General features: G+C 42.9%; 1 protein-coding gene across 2 annotated transcripts in view; it reads right to left on the bottom strand.

Moving 5' to 3' along the window:
• Positions 1-15,000, bottom strand: part of lyplal1 (lysophospholipase like 1) — a 73,851-nt gene that overhangs the window by 12,074 nt on the left and 46,777 nt on the right. The window contains exon 5 of one of the 2 annotated variants that reach the window (XM_048535998.2): positions 7,931-8,047. The exons of the other annotated variant lie outside the window; for it this stretch is intronic. Within the exon in view, the coding sequence (XP_048391955.2) occupies positions 7,949-8,047 (99 nt within the window). The 3' untranslated portion in view covers positions 7,931-7,948. The remainder of the gene's footprint in view (positions 1-7,930; positions 8,048-15,000) is intronic. 2 annotated transcript variants of the gene reach the window in all.

Raw genomic sequence — 15,000 nt, 5'->3', positions numbered from 1 at the left:
CTCCCTTGAGATCTTTAGCTTCTGCTTTGGGCGGGCCTCCTCTGAACCCCCCTCGTCAGAGGAGCTCTTATAGCCCCCCTGCAGCTGCCTCTTCCCGCCTGATGGTTGCGGTGCTGGGGCCCGCCAGTGCACCTTCCTCCTCGCCTTCCGGACTGTCGTCCACTCCCCTGGGTCACCTGTCACCTCCTCCATTGACTCTGGGTTGTCGGGGGGGGAGCGGAGCCTGCAGAGGCGATTTGCTGGACTTGGGTCCATCTTGCGGGGCTGGGCCCTCCTGCACGACCTGGCCCTTTTGCACATTAGGGGGATCCTTGCACGGGCCTGGTGCCTTCCTTTACTCCAGGGGCCCCTGCCAGCGATCTGGGCGTAGGTGGTCCCCTGCCACGGGCATGCCCTATAGAGGTGGCCCGCTTCCCCGCAAAGGTTGCAGCTTTTTTCTTTTGGGCAATCCTTTGCTAGGTGTCCCTCCTCCCTGCAGTTCCTGCAGATGGTGCCTTTGCAGTCGGCCGCCACGTGACCTGACCTACCACAGGCATGGCAGACTTTAGGTTGCCCTGCATAGGTCAGGTAGCCCTTGCTCCCGTCGATCGCGAAGCTGGATGGTGGGTGTACGATGTTCCCATCCGCGCCCGTCCTCAGCGTCACCCTGACCTGCCTCTTACTGGTCCAGATCCCGTTGGTTAGGTCCCCTTCCACCTTCACGTACCTTCCAAGGAAGGTCAGGACATCAACTGCTGGCACATGCGGGTTGTACATGTGTACAGTCACCATACGGCTCCTCTGCGCTGGCATCACAAACAGCGGGACAGCGGTCAATACAGAGAGGGGGCCCTCACCTCCTTTCTCCTTGAAAACCTCCAGGAAGCGCTCGCAAAGCTTGGCACTCCGGAAGGTCACATCGTAGAAACCTCCTCCAGGGAAATCCTGCAGGCAGTAAATGTCCGCAGCAGCAAACCCACAACGGTCCAACAGGACCCTCTTCACGAAGAAGGTGCGGTCCACAGGTGCACCTTCATCCACCTTCTTCATGGAAACGCGGATGGTGTTCCGGACCCCCTGACCCGGGGCACGAGCACTTGCCGCAGCCATCGTTGCAGGTTGGCTGCTCCCCTGAACCAGCGTTAGGCCGAAGCCAGCATTAAGATCTACCGGTTGCAAGGGTGCACAGCCAACCTGACGTCTTCCTTCCACCTCCAACACAGTCGTGCTCTCCTCTTTTTGGTCCACAAAAGAGTGAGTCTTTATTTTGTTCCAGATGTAAGCTGGTTCACTGAGCTGCAAGGTTAGTTTTCAGACGTTTCATCACCATTCTAGGAACATCAACAGTGAGCCTCCGGTGAAGCGCTGGTGTTATGTCCCGCTTTCTATTTATCTGTTTAGGTTTCCTTGGGTTGGTGATGTCATTTCCTGCATTGGCGATGTCATTTCCTGTTCTTTTTCTCAGTGGGGTGGTAGATGGGCTCAAAATCAATGTGTTTGTTGATGGCGTTCCGTTTGGAATGCTATGCTTCTAGGAATTCTTGTGTGTGTCTCTGTTTGGCTTGTCCTAGGATGGATGTGTTGTCCCAATCAAAGTGGTGTCCTTCTTCATCTGTATGTAAGGATACCAGTGATAGTGGGTCATGTCTTTTTGTAGTGTGTTGGTGGGTTAGTGGGCTACCATGATGCCAAGAGGTCTGAGTAGTCTGGCAGTCATTTCGGAAATGTCTTTGATGTAGGGGAGAGTGGTTCTGGTTTCTGGGCACGTTTTGTCTGTTTGTTTGGGTTTGTTGCTGAGAACTCGGTGGACTGTATTCATTGGGTACCTGTTCTTCTTGAATACGTTGTATAGGTGATTTTCTTCTGCTCTTCATAGTTCCTCTGTGCTGCAGTGTGTGGTGGCTTGTTGGAATAATGTTCGAATGCAGCTTCGTTTGTGGGTGTTGGGATGGTCGCTTCTGTAGTTCAGTATTTGGTCCGTATGTGTTGTTTTCCTGTAGTTACTACTGTCTCACACTGCCAGGACCAAGGTTTGATTCCAGCCTCAGATACGACAGGGAAATGCACGAGAATTCCTAGAAGCATGGCATTCCAACCAGAACTCCATCAACAAACACATTGATTTGGAGCCCATCTACCACCCTCTGAGAAAAAGAACAGGAAATGACATCACCAATGCAGGAAATGACATCACCAACCCAAGGAAACCTAAACAGATAAATAGAAAGCGGGACATAACACCAGCGCTTCACTGGAGGCTCACTGATGATGTTACCTAGAATGGTGATGAGACGTCTGAAAACGAGCCTTCCAGCTCAGCGACCAAACTTACATCCAGAACATAATGGAAATATTCCTGGGAGCTTCTCTTGTAACTGCTCTGTTCCTTGACCTCACTGACCTTTCTGTGATGTTTTAACAAAGATCTGCAGCTTAGGTTGTGGTTGGAGTTGCTGGTTGGTTTGCCAAGCTGACTGGTTTTCGTGCAAACATTTTGTCTCCCTTCAAGATGCTATTGTCAGTGCTGAGTGTCTGTTGAAGTGCTGTTGATCTGTCCTGCTCTGAATTTATATGATCCGGTCTGTCATAGTGGGCAGTCTTGTTTCTGGTTTCGTACTGTAGTGGTATGTAGATGGGGTATATGTTTGTTAATTTTACTGGTGGTTGAAAACCAGACCTCCAGAAATTCTCATCTTGTCTTTGCCTCTCTTGTCCTATTGTAACCTTGTCCCAGTCAAACTGATGTCTTTCTATGTTGGAATGTATTGAAATGAGGGAGAGTTGGTCGTGCTGTTTTGCTGTGAGTTGGTGTTCATGTATTCCGGTGGCAGGTTTCCTGCCCATCTGTCCTATGAAGTGTTTCTTGCAGATGCGACATGGTATTTTATGTATCACATTTATCCTGCTCATTGTGGGTATGGAGTCTTTTGTCTTTGAGAGTAACTGGCGAAGTGTGGATGTTGGTTTGTGTGCTACCCTTATTCCAAGGGATTCTAAGAGTCTTGTAGTCAGCTCTGATGTGTTTCTAACGTCGGGTACGGTGGCCAGTGTGTTGGGCGTACAGTGTCTTCTTGGTGTTGTTTGCTTGCCAGGAATTGGCAGATGAATCTGTTAGGATAAACATTGTTTGCAAAGACTCTGTATAGGTGTTCCTCTTTGTTTTTGTGCAGTTCTGGGGTGTTGCAGTGGGTTATCGCTTGTTTAAACAAAGTTTTGACGTAGCTCTGTTTGTGGGCACTGGGGTGGTTACTATTGTAATTCAGGATTTGGTCTATATGCGTAGATTTTCTGCATGTGCTGGTAAGGAACTCCCCACCGTTTGTTTGTTCCACCATTACATCTAGGCATGGGAGTTGATTATTGTTCTCTTCTTTCTTGATGAACTTGATCCTGGTTAATATGCTGTTAATAATGTGGTGTGTTTTTTCTGACTTTGCTTGTTTAATAATCACAAACGTATTGTCCATGTATCTAACCTATAATTTAGGCTGGATTTGGGGAGGGCTGTGCGTTCCAGCCTTTTCATAACAGATTCCACTAATGAGCCCCGAGACGGGTGAACCCATGGGTGTCCCATTAATTTGTTCATTTCCCTGGCCATTCAAGATGGAATGTGTGGTAAGGCATAGGTCTACTAAATTTAGCATGTTGTTCTTGCTGACGGTTTCATCGGAAGTTTGTATTTTGTGATCGTCCAATAACGTGGTGAGTGCCAACTTTGCTAGTGTCATATTGATAGGGGTGAATAGTACTGAAACTTCAAAGGATGCAATCATTTCCTCCTTGTCAATTTTTATGTTCCTGATGGAAGACAAACATGAGAATTCCTGGAGGCCTGGTTTTCAACCTCTGATGCAATTAACAAACATGTTGAAATAGACGCCATCTACATACTGCTATGGTACAAAACCGGAAACAAGACTGGCAACCATGACAAACCGGGCCATATAAATTCAGAGCAGGACAGAACAACAACACTTCATTGGAGGCTATGCAGCACTGATGATGTCACCTAGAAGGAAGATGAAACATTTGCATGAAAACCAGCCAGCTCGGCGAACCAACCAACAATTTTCTGCGATGATTGGAGAATCTACTGCCTTCACTACTGCCAAATCCTTCCCTTGAAGTAAATGTACTCTGTTCTTGATTAAATAACAGACAACCCCTACATTTACTGTCTAAGGTATTAGATTATTTACGTCTATTAATATAAACAAATGGATATATACTCCCTACTAATATCATTTGGGAAAACTTGACATTGATATCACTCTCCACTTTTTCCCAGCAAAAGAACTTGAAAAGCTCCTGTATCTCCAACTATGACAATAGCTTTACTTGCCTCATTGAAGGATTAAAGAATTACCGTTCCTTCTTGACGAGAATTCCTTGTAAATTTCAGGTATCTCATTTATGTCTCCTGTGTCCCCAGCACTATTTATACTGGGCCTCACAGCTGCTGTCAGAGTTACAGTACTGTCTGCTGCACTTTCAGTCAGGGCTCCTTACCTGCATTGACCCAGTGCAACATGATAGCACACAACTTCCAGCAATCTGCAAGAAGATGTCCAACCCTGGGGTAACAGAAATGATTAGGCCTTGGAACATAAATTCCACCTTCAGCAAATTCTTTGCTGACCTAATGGGGAGGTTATGTGGCTATTCCTTCTCATCTCAGGCAACACACCTTTCTTTCACCTTCCTACCCTCTGACCATATTGGGATCATGGGCTGAGAAAGGAAGTGTGGGACTTGTGGACAAGCTCATAATCATCAAATATTTCTAAAGCCTGTCTTGCTGTTGCAACCTTTTGGTTTTCTATGTAGTTCCCATCAAAGTAGGGAGTGAATTTTTATATTCTTCCAAGAGAATTGTTTCCCCAAGTGCAACACACAAACATAGTTTCTCTCTTTAATAGTAGGCATGGTCTTATTCATCTTTCCATTAAGGCCAATGGAGAATTCCTTCCAACCATGGAACATTTCCCTGACCTGGGAAGCTGCCTCTCATCCAAGGCTGACATCATTGTGGAAATTCAACATCACATCCAGAACTTTTCAGAAATATGGGAGATCTGATGGGCAGCTCTTCCTCTTCGGCTTCTTGCCCTTCAACTGAAAGACCACGTAAAAAGAAACTTAAATATCCAGGGCTGTGCTGTTCAAACAGCCCTAACAGGGGGTGCACAGCAAAACAAGCTGGCATCACCAGTCATGTGATTTCTAGGAAGACTTGTGAAAACATTTCCAATATTCAAAGTGGCCTTCCGAACTCTCTCTCTTAAAAGACCCACTCCAAGTATTTCCACACATCTTGAAAGAAATTAATTTTGTCACAATCATTCCAAATTTAAGGACTCCAAGAAATATTAAAAATAATATCAGAATTGATTTTGAACAAATGTCCGAAGAAAGAATTTTATTCTGAAAAGTTAATACTGCAGTCAATAAAAATTATACCACATTAAAAACAAAGACTGAGAGCTATTATTTATTAGGGGTGACAGAATCAGGCAACAACTGTAGGATAAGGGTATTCTAGATGGTCAGAAACGTTACCATTTTGAGGTTGTTGACTTGCTCGCTGAGCTGGCTTGTTGTCGTTCAGACGTTTCGTCCCCGTGCTAGGTGACATCATCAGTGCAGTCTCCGATGAAGCAATGTTATTCTACTCCATTTGGAATTTACACTGTCCGGTCTGTTATGGTGAGTAGTGTATTTCCGGTTTTGATCTATATGGGTTTGTATGTGGGGAAAAATTCTATATGTTTGCTGATTGAAGTATGGCTGGAAAACCATGCCTCTAGGAATCCCCGCGTATGTCTATGTTTGGCTTGGGCTACTATGGTTGTTTGTCCCAGTTAAATTGATGGCCTTCATCTTCTGAATGTTAAGGAGAATTTGTTGTGCCATTTTGCTGCTAGCTGATGTTTATGTATTCTTCCTGTCTGTCCAATGTAATGTTCGTGACAGTTGTTGCATGGTATTTTCGAAACTATGTTTCATTCTGCATGTTGTGGGAATGAGGTCTTTAATCCCCAAGCAGAACCAAGTGTGATGACTCGATAGGTCTTGACAAATAGCACGGACTGCAGTTCCACAGAGGCTTGTTCACATCTTTCTAGTAGAGTCAGTTATTGAAATGGAAGAAATAGACATAAAAATGTGGTGTTCATCCTGTTCATGTCAATGGAAAATGTTTGGGGAATTTCCAAGCCATCCTGAGAACTCTGATGTTCCACATTACCTCTTCAACACATTGTTCAATGGAGCAACCACTTCTACTGATCTGATATCAAGGCATTAATGAACAAGGCCTCTTATAGTTAAACACATGGAACAAGAAGCTAAAGTCATTGTTTTCAGAGCCTTGCATAAAAAAATTGTTCCTCTAATTATTTGAAAACTTTGAGATTTTGCTTGGTAAATGCACTATACAAGGTGTTTTAATTGATTTTTTATTTTCTGTTTATTTGTTTGGTTTTAATGTGATTTAATTCTCTGAGAAGGGTATGATGTAATTATAAAAACAGTTATTTACTATACCAGTTAGCATAGTCCCCGATACTCTGTAGAATAGGGGAAACTGTTTACTTTTAATTACAAGCCTAGTTAAAGTCTGAATGAGGCAATTGTAATGCCCAATGTTTCAAATTTAAGTTATTCATGCCATGATAAAAAAAAAGATTGCATTAACAGGCAATGACTGTGATTGTTTTCATGGAACTGTTGATTTACAGCTTGCTGTTTTCTACCTTTGCTCTCCATTTGCCAATAATGCTGTGGTAGAGGCTGCTTTTGTGGAGAACCTCACACAAACACCTATATGGAGGTTTTACTGAACATTTTGTGCAGAGCATTACATCATTTTGGCTAGCAGCCCACAAGGAAGGCACTGCCAGCACTTTGGGCCTGTGCAAAAGGTTAGTGCGTGTGTCGATACCATTATGTAAACCGGCACTGAGGGGAAGCTGTAGTGAATGGAACTTTACTGAAAAATGCAATGAGCCTGTCAGCTGTATATTTGTGCATGTTATAGAAGCATCTTTCTGCCACCATTGCTTTAAAAATACTTAAGAAGGCAGATTTATTGTAACAACAGTGTCTATTTATTTCTGTTGGAATTTTGAATATTTTTGTTTGAACTGTGAGCACTGAAAGACATCATTGGAATTTGACTGAGAGAAGATATGGAACCCCGCTGTATTAGGAACCTGAGTCAATAGACAATGCTTAATATGCAGAAAAATGCCTCACAATAATTGTTACATTGTATCTCCCATAGATTTTAATAGAACTATTAAAATCAGTAGCCCCTCCTAACCAATTTTAACTGAATCAGATATCAAAGTCTGCTTTGTTTCTTTTTTAACTGAGTAATAGTGGATCTTCTATGGCTTTGATTACAGGTTGTCTGGCATCTGGAGCACACGTGTTGTTTCGCTATTAACCTGAACTGTGCCTTTAAGATCATTGCCTAGGTATTTTGTGCAATGTGAGAGAAATGTAGCCCAAGATCAATCGGAGTTTAACCATTGTTTGGAGAGAGAAAGATTGCAGGCTGTCAGATGCTTACAAGTGTCCAGCACAAGGTCAGAAATAGTGTACATTTCTCTTTAAAATATAGTTTTTACATTTTGAAATGTGATGGCTGAAATACCATGCTTGGAACATGACAGGCATTCATACACAAACAGTATATTTGTTGATCTGTCATGATGTTGCACATGGAGAATCAAGATTTAGATAGTGTTGAAGCATTGTCTAACAATATTCTCAAATAAAATGATGACAGAATGTGAAAGAACAGAAAATCACTGAAACTTGTAACCATATTGTAACAGCTTAGATTTTTTCATAATTGAAGAGATTAGAAGAAAGAAAATATGTTTCAATTCTTGACACAACTGCAGCAAGAATAATCAGTTAGGTGCCATATGTGTCTAACCTGATTGCTGTCTTGCATCTAAAATAATAAATCCAAGTCAAATTCCCGACGACACTTCGAGGATCTGTCTCTCAATGCGATGTCCTTCTCAGGCAGTTGTAAACCATCCAATTTCCACTTCAAAGAAGAAAAAGAAAGCCTCACAAATAGATTGGTGCACACTAATTATCATGGGTTTGGGTGTCTTGAAGTCATGAAAGGTGATACATAGATACAAGGCTGCCCCTTCAGCACAGAAACACCAACAGAAATATGCATTTTAACTCATACAATTAACCACAATAGATATTGAAGTACAATTAAGAGGCAGCCAATGACAACTCCAGAACTAACTAAGCTCCTGGCCAAGATGTTTTATCTGGCAGCATCTGACAATTGGCCAGGTATGTCCTGTCCATAAAAATTAGGACAACTTATTAGTAAATGTCTCACTTCTGACATTGTGATGGAGGGAAGGACATTGGCAAAGCAGTTGAAAATGGTTGGGCCAAGGGAGCTACCTTGAGAAAATGATACAGTGACTTTCTTTGGCTAAGAAGGCTTTTCTCTGACAAGGACAGCCATCTTGCTGAATGCTGGGTACAGCTCTAATGTCCAGAGAGTTTTTCTTGATGTTCATTGACTACAACTTTTCTAGGGCTCTTTGACGCTACATTCAGTCAAATCTGGCTTTGATACCAAGGACAGTCACTCTCACTTGACCTTTGGAGTTCAGATTTTTTGTCCATGCTTGGACTAAGGCTGTGAGAGATGTCCAGGGTCAAGTGAACCTGGCAGAAACCATGCAGAACATCAGTAAGAAGGTTATGGATGTGTAAATGCCATTTCATAGCATTGTTGATGATGCTCTTCATCACTTTATTGATGGTGAAGTGTAGACTGGTGAGGCGATAATTGGTCAGATTGGAGTTGTCCTGATTTTTGTCACAGGACTAACCTGGGCAATTTTCACATAGTTGGGTCGGTGCCAGTGTTGTAGCTGTACTGGAACAGCTTGGGCAGGCACACAGCTAGTCCTGAAGCACAAGACTTTAGTACTATTGCCAGTAATTGTAGTGTCTGCGTTATTAGACATTTCAGGACCAATCATCACTCGTCAGGTACTGAAGCAGCTGCGTCCATTGTCGCAAGATTGAAGCAACATTTAGGTTTGGCTTGATAAAGGCAAATAACATTGGTGCCTCACAAGTGCCAGGGAATGAGTATCTCCAACAAGATAGAATCTAACCATCTCCCCACTATGTGCAGCAGCATCAGCAGCACTGAAGCCTGACTATTAACACCGTATGGATCGCCATTGACCAGAAACTTAACTGGATCACCCTTCATGCAAAAGCAGATCAAAAACTGGGAATTCTGCACTGGGTAACTTAGCTCTTGGCTCCCTTAAGCCTGTCAACCAGCTACAAGGTACAAGTCAGGAGTATGATGGAATAGTAGCCTGAATGATTTCAATCCAACTACACTCATGATTGGGAAATATATTGTGATTCCTTCACTGCGTTTGTGTAAAAAAACCAAAACTTGGGACTTCCTTCCTACTGTGAATGTACCTACAACAGATTGAATCAGCAGTTCAAAAAAGAGATTTTCTACAACTCTCTACCAGCAATTATGGATAGAAAATAAGCGCTGACCCTTCCAGCAACATTCACGTCTCAGAAAAGAATCATTCGAAAATATAACTGAATGGAATAAATGACACATTCAGAAATGGCATGACAGATAGATCAATGAATTATAGGCAGAAGATACTAGTGAACTAATCAAAGAAGTAGATATTGGTAAAATTAATGTGCCACATTTCAAGTTCTTTTCATTATTTTTCCGCAGAAAGATGCGACAAACTGTTTTTTTTACGTTGTGGACTGTGGACTGTAAAGAGAAAGAAACTCTTTTTCAGAAGACAGGGATTTAACACAATGGTAATATTATTTCATAGCAAGGAATTTGATACCTAATGTGAACTTTTTTTTATGGCTACGCTTTTCTGCAACTTGCAAGCAATCAGGAACTGAGATGTTGTTTACATGTGAATCTGACTGGTTCTCAGCTAACTGGACAGTTTGGAACTGGAGATAGTAGGAACTGCAGATGCTGGAGAATCTGAGATAACAAAGTGTAGAGCTGGATGAACACAGCAGGCCAAGCAGCATCAGAGGAGCAGGAAGGCTGATGTTTCGGGCCTAGACCCTTCTTCAGAAATGGAGGAGGGGATGGGAATTCTGAAATAAATAGGGAGAGAGGGAGAGGCGGATAGAAGATGGACAGATGAAAAGATAGGTGGAAAGGAGACAAACAGGTCAAAGAGGCAGGATGGAGCCAGTAGAGGTGAGTGTAGGGTGGGAGTTAGGGAGGTATATGTCAGTCCAGGGGGGATGGACAGGTCAAGGGGGTGGGATGAGGTTAGTAGGTAGGAGATGGGGGTGGGGCTTGAGGTGGGAGGAGGGGATAGGTGGGAAGAAGGATGGGTTAGGGAGGTGGGGACGAGCTGGGCTGGTTTTGGGATGCAGTAGGGGGAGGGAAGGTTTTGAAGCTTCTGAAATCCACATCGATACCATTGGGCTGCAGGGTTCCCAAGCGGAATATGAGGTGCTGTTCCTGCAACCTTTGGGTGGCATCGTTGTGGCACTGCAGGAGGCCCAGGTTGGACATGTCGTTGGGGAATGGGAGCGGGTGTTGAAATGGTTCGCGACTGGCAAGTGCAGTTGTTTAGTGTGAACTGAGTGTAAGTGTTCTGCAAAGTGGTCCCAAGCCTCTGCTTGGTTTCCCCGATGTAGAGGAGGCCACAATGGGAACAGTGGATACAATACACCACATTAGCAGATGTGCAGGTTTTCTTGGGGCCTGGGATGGGAGTGAGGGGGGAGGTGAGGGGAGGTATAGCACTTCCTGCAGTTGCAGGGAAACGTTTCAGGTGTGGTGGGGAGTGTGGAGTGCGCAAGGGAATCCCAGAGAGAGTGGTCCCTCCGGAAAGCAGATAAGAGTGGGGAGGAAAAAATATCTTTGGTGGTGGGGTCGGATTGCAGATCCCGGAAGTATCAGAGGATGATGCGTTGGATCTGGAGATTGGTGGGGTGGTATGCAAGGATGAGGGGTATTCTCTTTTGGTTATTATTGCAAAGAGGAGGTGTGAGGGATGAGCTGCGGGAAATGCGGGAGACACGATTGAGGGCGTTCTCGACCGCTGGGGGGAGAGATGTTGTGGTCCTTGAAAAACGAGGGTATCTGAGATGTATGGGAGTGGAATGCCTCATCCTGGGAGCACGTGTGGTGGAGATGAAGGAATTGGGAATACTGGATGGCATTTTTGCAGGAAGGTGGGTGGGAGGAGGTGTATTCTGGGTAGCTGTGGGAGTTGTTGGGATGGAAATGGATATTGGTTTCAAGGTGGTTGCCAGAAATGGAAATAGAGGGGTCCAGGAAGAAAAGAGGTATCAGAGGTGGTCAGGTGAACTTAAGGCTGGGGTGGAAGGTGTTGGCGAAGTGGATGAACTGTTGGAGCTCTCCGTGGGAGCATTAGGCGGCGCTGATACAGTCATCAAAATAATGGAGGAAGAGGTTGAGTTTAGGGCCAGTGTAGCTACGGAAGAAGGATTGTTCCACGTAACCTACAAAGAGGCAGGCATAGTTTGGGCCCATGCGGGTACCCATGGCCACCTTCTTTGTCTGTAGGAAGTGGGAGGAATTGAAAGAGAAGTTGTTGAAGGTGAGGACGAGTTCAGATAAGCAGATGAGGGTGTTGGTGGAGGGGGCCTGGTTGGGCCTGCAAGACAGGAAGAAGCAAAGGGCCTTTAGACTATCTGCATGGGAAATGCAGGTATTTAGGGACTGGATGTCCATGGTGAAGATGACGTGTTGGGGATCTATCTTTCCAAAATCCACAAACCTGCCTGCCCTGGTTGACCCATTGTCTCCACCTGCTCCCACCCCACTGAACTTATCTCCACCTATCTCAACTCCATTTTCTCTCCCTTAGTCCAGGAACTCCCTACCTACATCCGTGACACGACCCACACCCTCCACCTCCTCAAAACTTCCAGCTCCCTGGTCTCCAATGCCTCTCCATCTCTCCCTATTTATTTCAGAACCCCCTTCCCCTCCCCCATTTCTGAAGAAGGATCTAGGCCCGAATCATCAGCTTTCCTGCTCCTATGATGCTGCGCGGCCTGCTGTGTTCATCCAGCTCTGCACCTTGTTGTCTCAGGTTGGAACTTGAAACATGTTATAAAGACACAAACACATAACAGTGAATAATACACAACAAAAGCTCTCCCCGACAAAAACTGCCCGTTCTCTGCAGTAAAAAAAAACTCAATTTAAATTTGGAAGGTTTAACTGGAAAAAAGATGTAGTTACCTTTCTTGTAGAATTTGCTGTGAGGTGTGATTTTTGAATTGATAAATCAGAAACAGTTTTTCAAGTGACTCAGTTGCTTTGTTCTTCTTACAAACAAACAGAAGCTTCAAGAAGTAGTAAAGGAACTATATTCATGCTTTCTATCAATCTTGGTCTGAAAGTCAGGTAAATTAGGATATTGTGTGTACCTTCAAAAAAGTTTTAACATATGGTACAACTCCAGGAATGGCAGGTTTCAACTTACAGAGATGCTTTCCCAATGGGTCATAACAAAGGATCAGAAGAAAAATGATTTTTAAGGCAAAGTTTATTATTGCAACTCAAAAAGGCATCTGAGGAAGTAAATAGTTGTGATGATAATGAGTTAGCCTTACTGTTATTTCTTGATAGGTTGTAATTGATAAGTGGTTCAGTAGCTTGTATCTATGATTGTGTAATATCTACATCCATTATGGTGAAAGGTTTTTGGATCCATCATTCATTCTACTTTACTGTGAGCATAGGCATGAAAGCATACGTTCAAGGAGCGGGAGGAAAAGGTTCTGCCCCTCCAGTCTGCTCTGCCGTTTGATATGATGATGCGTGATCTCATCTCGGCCTCAACTCCACTTTCTTGCCAGCTCTCCATAACCTTTCGTACTATTGCTTTTTAAAAATTTATCTCCTTCTTAAATTTACTCAATGTTCCAGCATTCATTGCACTCTGGGATAGTGAATTTCACAGATTCATGACCCTTTGAGAGACGTAATTTTTCCTCATCTCTGTTTCAAATCTGCTACCCATTATCCTTAGACTATATGCTCACATTTTAAAGGAATAATGTAGAAATATCTGTTATTGAGAAAAAGTCTACTTTTTGCAAGAATGATAGTTGAGGCAAATCAGTCCAGAGAAAAAAAGGCCTCAAAAGTCATGATACCACAAAATAGATCAGCTTATGTCAGGAGAGATGATTCACAGATAGTTAGCACCTTCATTGTTTTCATGTTTATAAATGTGGGCTACATTACATTTCTCCCAATGTGTTCACAGAAAGAGTGGGGACTGGAGAAGGCCCACAAATAATCAACAGTTTCCAATGTGTTGGTTAATCAGATGAGAAAAAAAAAGTTTGACAGGATTTGTAACATTAATATTCCCATTTTATGAATTAAAATTAAAGAATTTCTGTAATTTTATGATTATATGTCTGGTTAAATTCTTAACTGAGAAGAAAGAACTGAATAATAAAACCATTTAAAGATAAACTTGAATCATGTAATTGTTCTATTTATGATAATTCGTACATGGAAATATTTTATAAAATGACGTTGGTTCAGCCACTTTTGGAGTATTGTGTATGGTTCTGGTTGCCCTGCTTTAGGAAGAATATTATTAAATTGGAGAGGATTCAGAAAAGATTGATCAGAAGGTTGCCAGGACGACAGGGTTTGAGTAATAAGGAGAGGCTGGATAGGCTGGGACCTTTTATTCACTGGAGCGTAGGAGGCTAAAAGGTGACCTTCTGGAGGGTTATAAAATCATGAGGGGTATTGATAGACAAAAAGCAAAGGTCTTTTCACTAAGGTGGGGGACTTCAAAACTAGGGGGCATATTTTCAGTGAGAGCAGAAAGATTTAAAAGGGAAACTTGGTTGGATGGGCGAGTTGGGCCAAAAGGTCTGTTCCATGCTGTATGACTGATCTACTTGCTTAGTTTTCTCCTGTTTGTTAATTCAATTGTGTTCATTTGAAATTATCAACACGACAATTATGCACTTTGGATAAAAAGCATTGGCAAAATCTACACTTTTTAAAGACATAAAGTGTGTTTCAGAAAATTATCAACACAATGAAGAACTTTCATACAGGAGGCTGTAGTGGTGTAAGGTGACTGCCTGACCATTTGTTACCTGCCTTTGTCCATGTTTACTCATTCTGTCTTCCTAAACTCAAAAGCTAAATCCATTTGTTCATCTCTCACCCTTACTTTAAGTTTCACCTTAAAGCTCATTTTTGCAATTAAGCTTTTAATCACCCAACTTAATATCTCCTGAGTTCTGAGGAAGGGTCACTCAACCTGAAACATTAACTCTGATTTCTCCCCACAGATGCTGCCAGTCCTGCTGAGTTTTTCTAGCAATTTCTATTTTTGTCTTTAATATCTCCTTCTTTGGCTTAGTATCAATTTTGTCAGTGTTCCCTGTGATTCATCACAGCTTTCCTATGATAATCTCCCCTGTTCAATGTTGTTGGGGCGTTATACTGTGGACTTTGCTCTTCCATGTAGGTTTCCCAACTAAAATAACTTCTACTGCTACCACACTCAAACAGTGAGATGTTTTACAGGGCTGTGGTAAAGAGTGCATTTCACACAGAAAGGCTCAAGGGAAAATGCTTGTGGTGGAAATATTTGAGGCATTGAGTAAAAACACAATCAAGGAGAAGATTCCCTGGGAGGTTTTTGAAAGCAAGTGATGGAGGAAATTACAAAGAGCAGGATCTTAGTGGCTGAAGCAACAACTGGCAAAAGTAAACCAATCTTGGAAGCATGAAGAATGAACACATATAGCTGAACGAGGTCATCAAAGTAATGAGTAATTTAAGGTGCAGAGAGAAGATCTTTAAATCAAGACTGAGAGGTTCAGGGAGCCACCGGATTTTGGCAGAAATTTGACTGTGGATACAATTCTTTTGGTATAGAAAAAATTCATTTTGAAAATGCATGTTGG

Source organism: Stegostoma tigrinum, chromosome 9 (assembly GCF_030684315.1).
Source record: "Stegostoma tigrinum isolate sSteTig4 chromosome 9, sSteTig4.hap1, whole genome shotgun sequence".
Classification (NCBI taxonomy): Eukaryota; Metazoa; Chordata; class Chondrichthyes; order Orectolobiformes; family Stegostomatidae; genus Stegostoma; species Stegostoma tigrinum.
The sequence above is the reverse complement of the archived record's forward strand: the minus strand, read 5'-3'. Positions and strand labels throughout refer to the sequence as shown.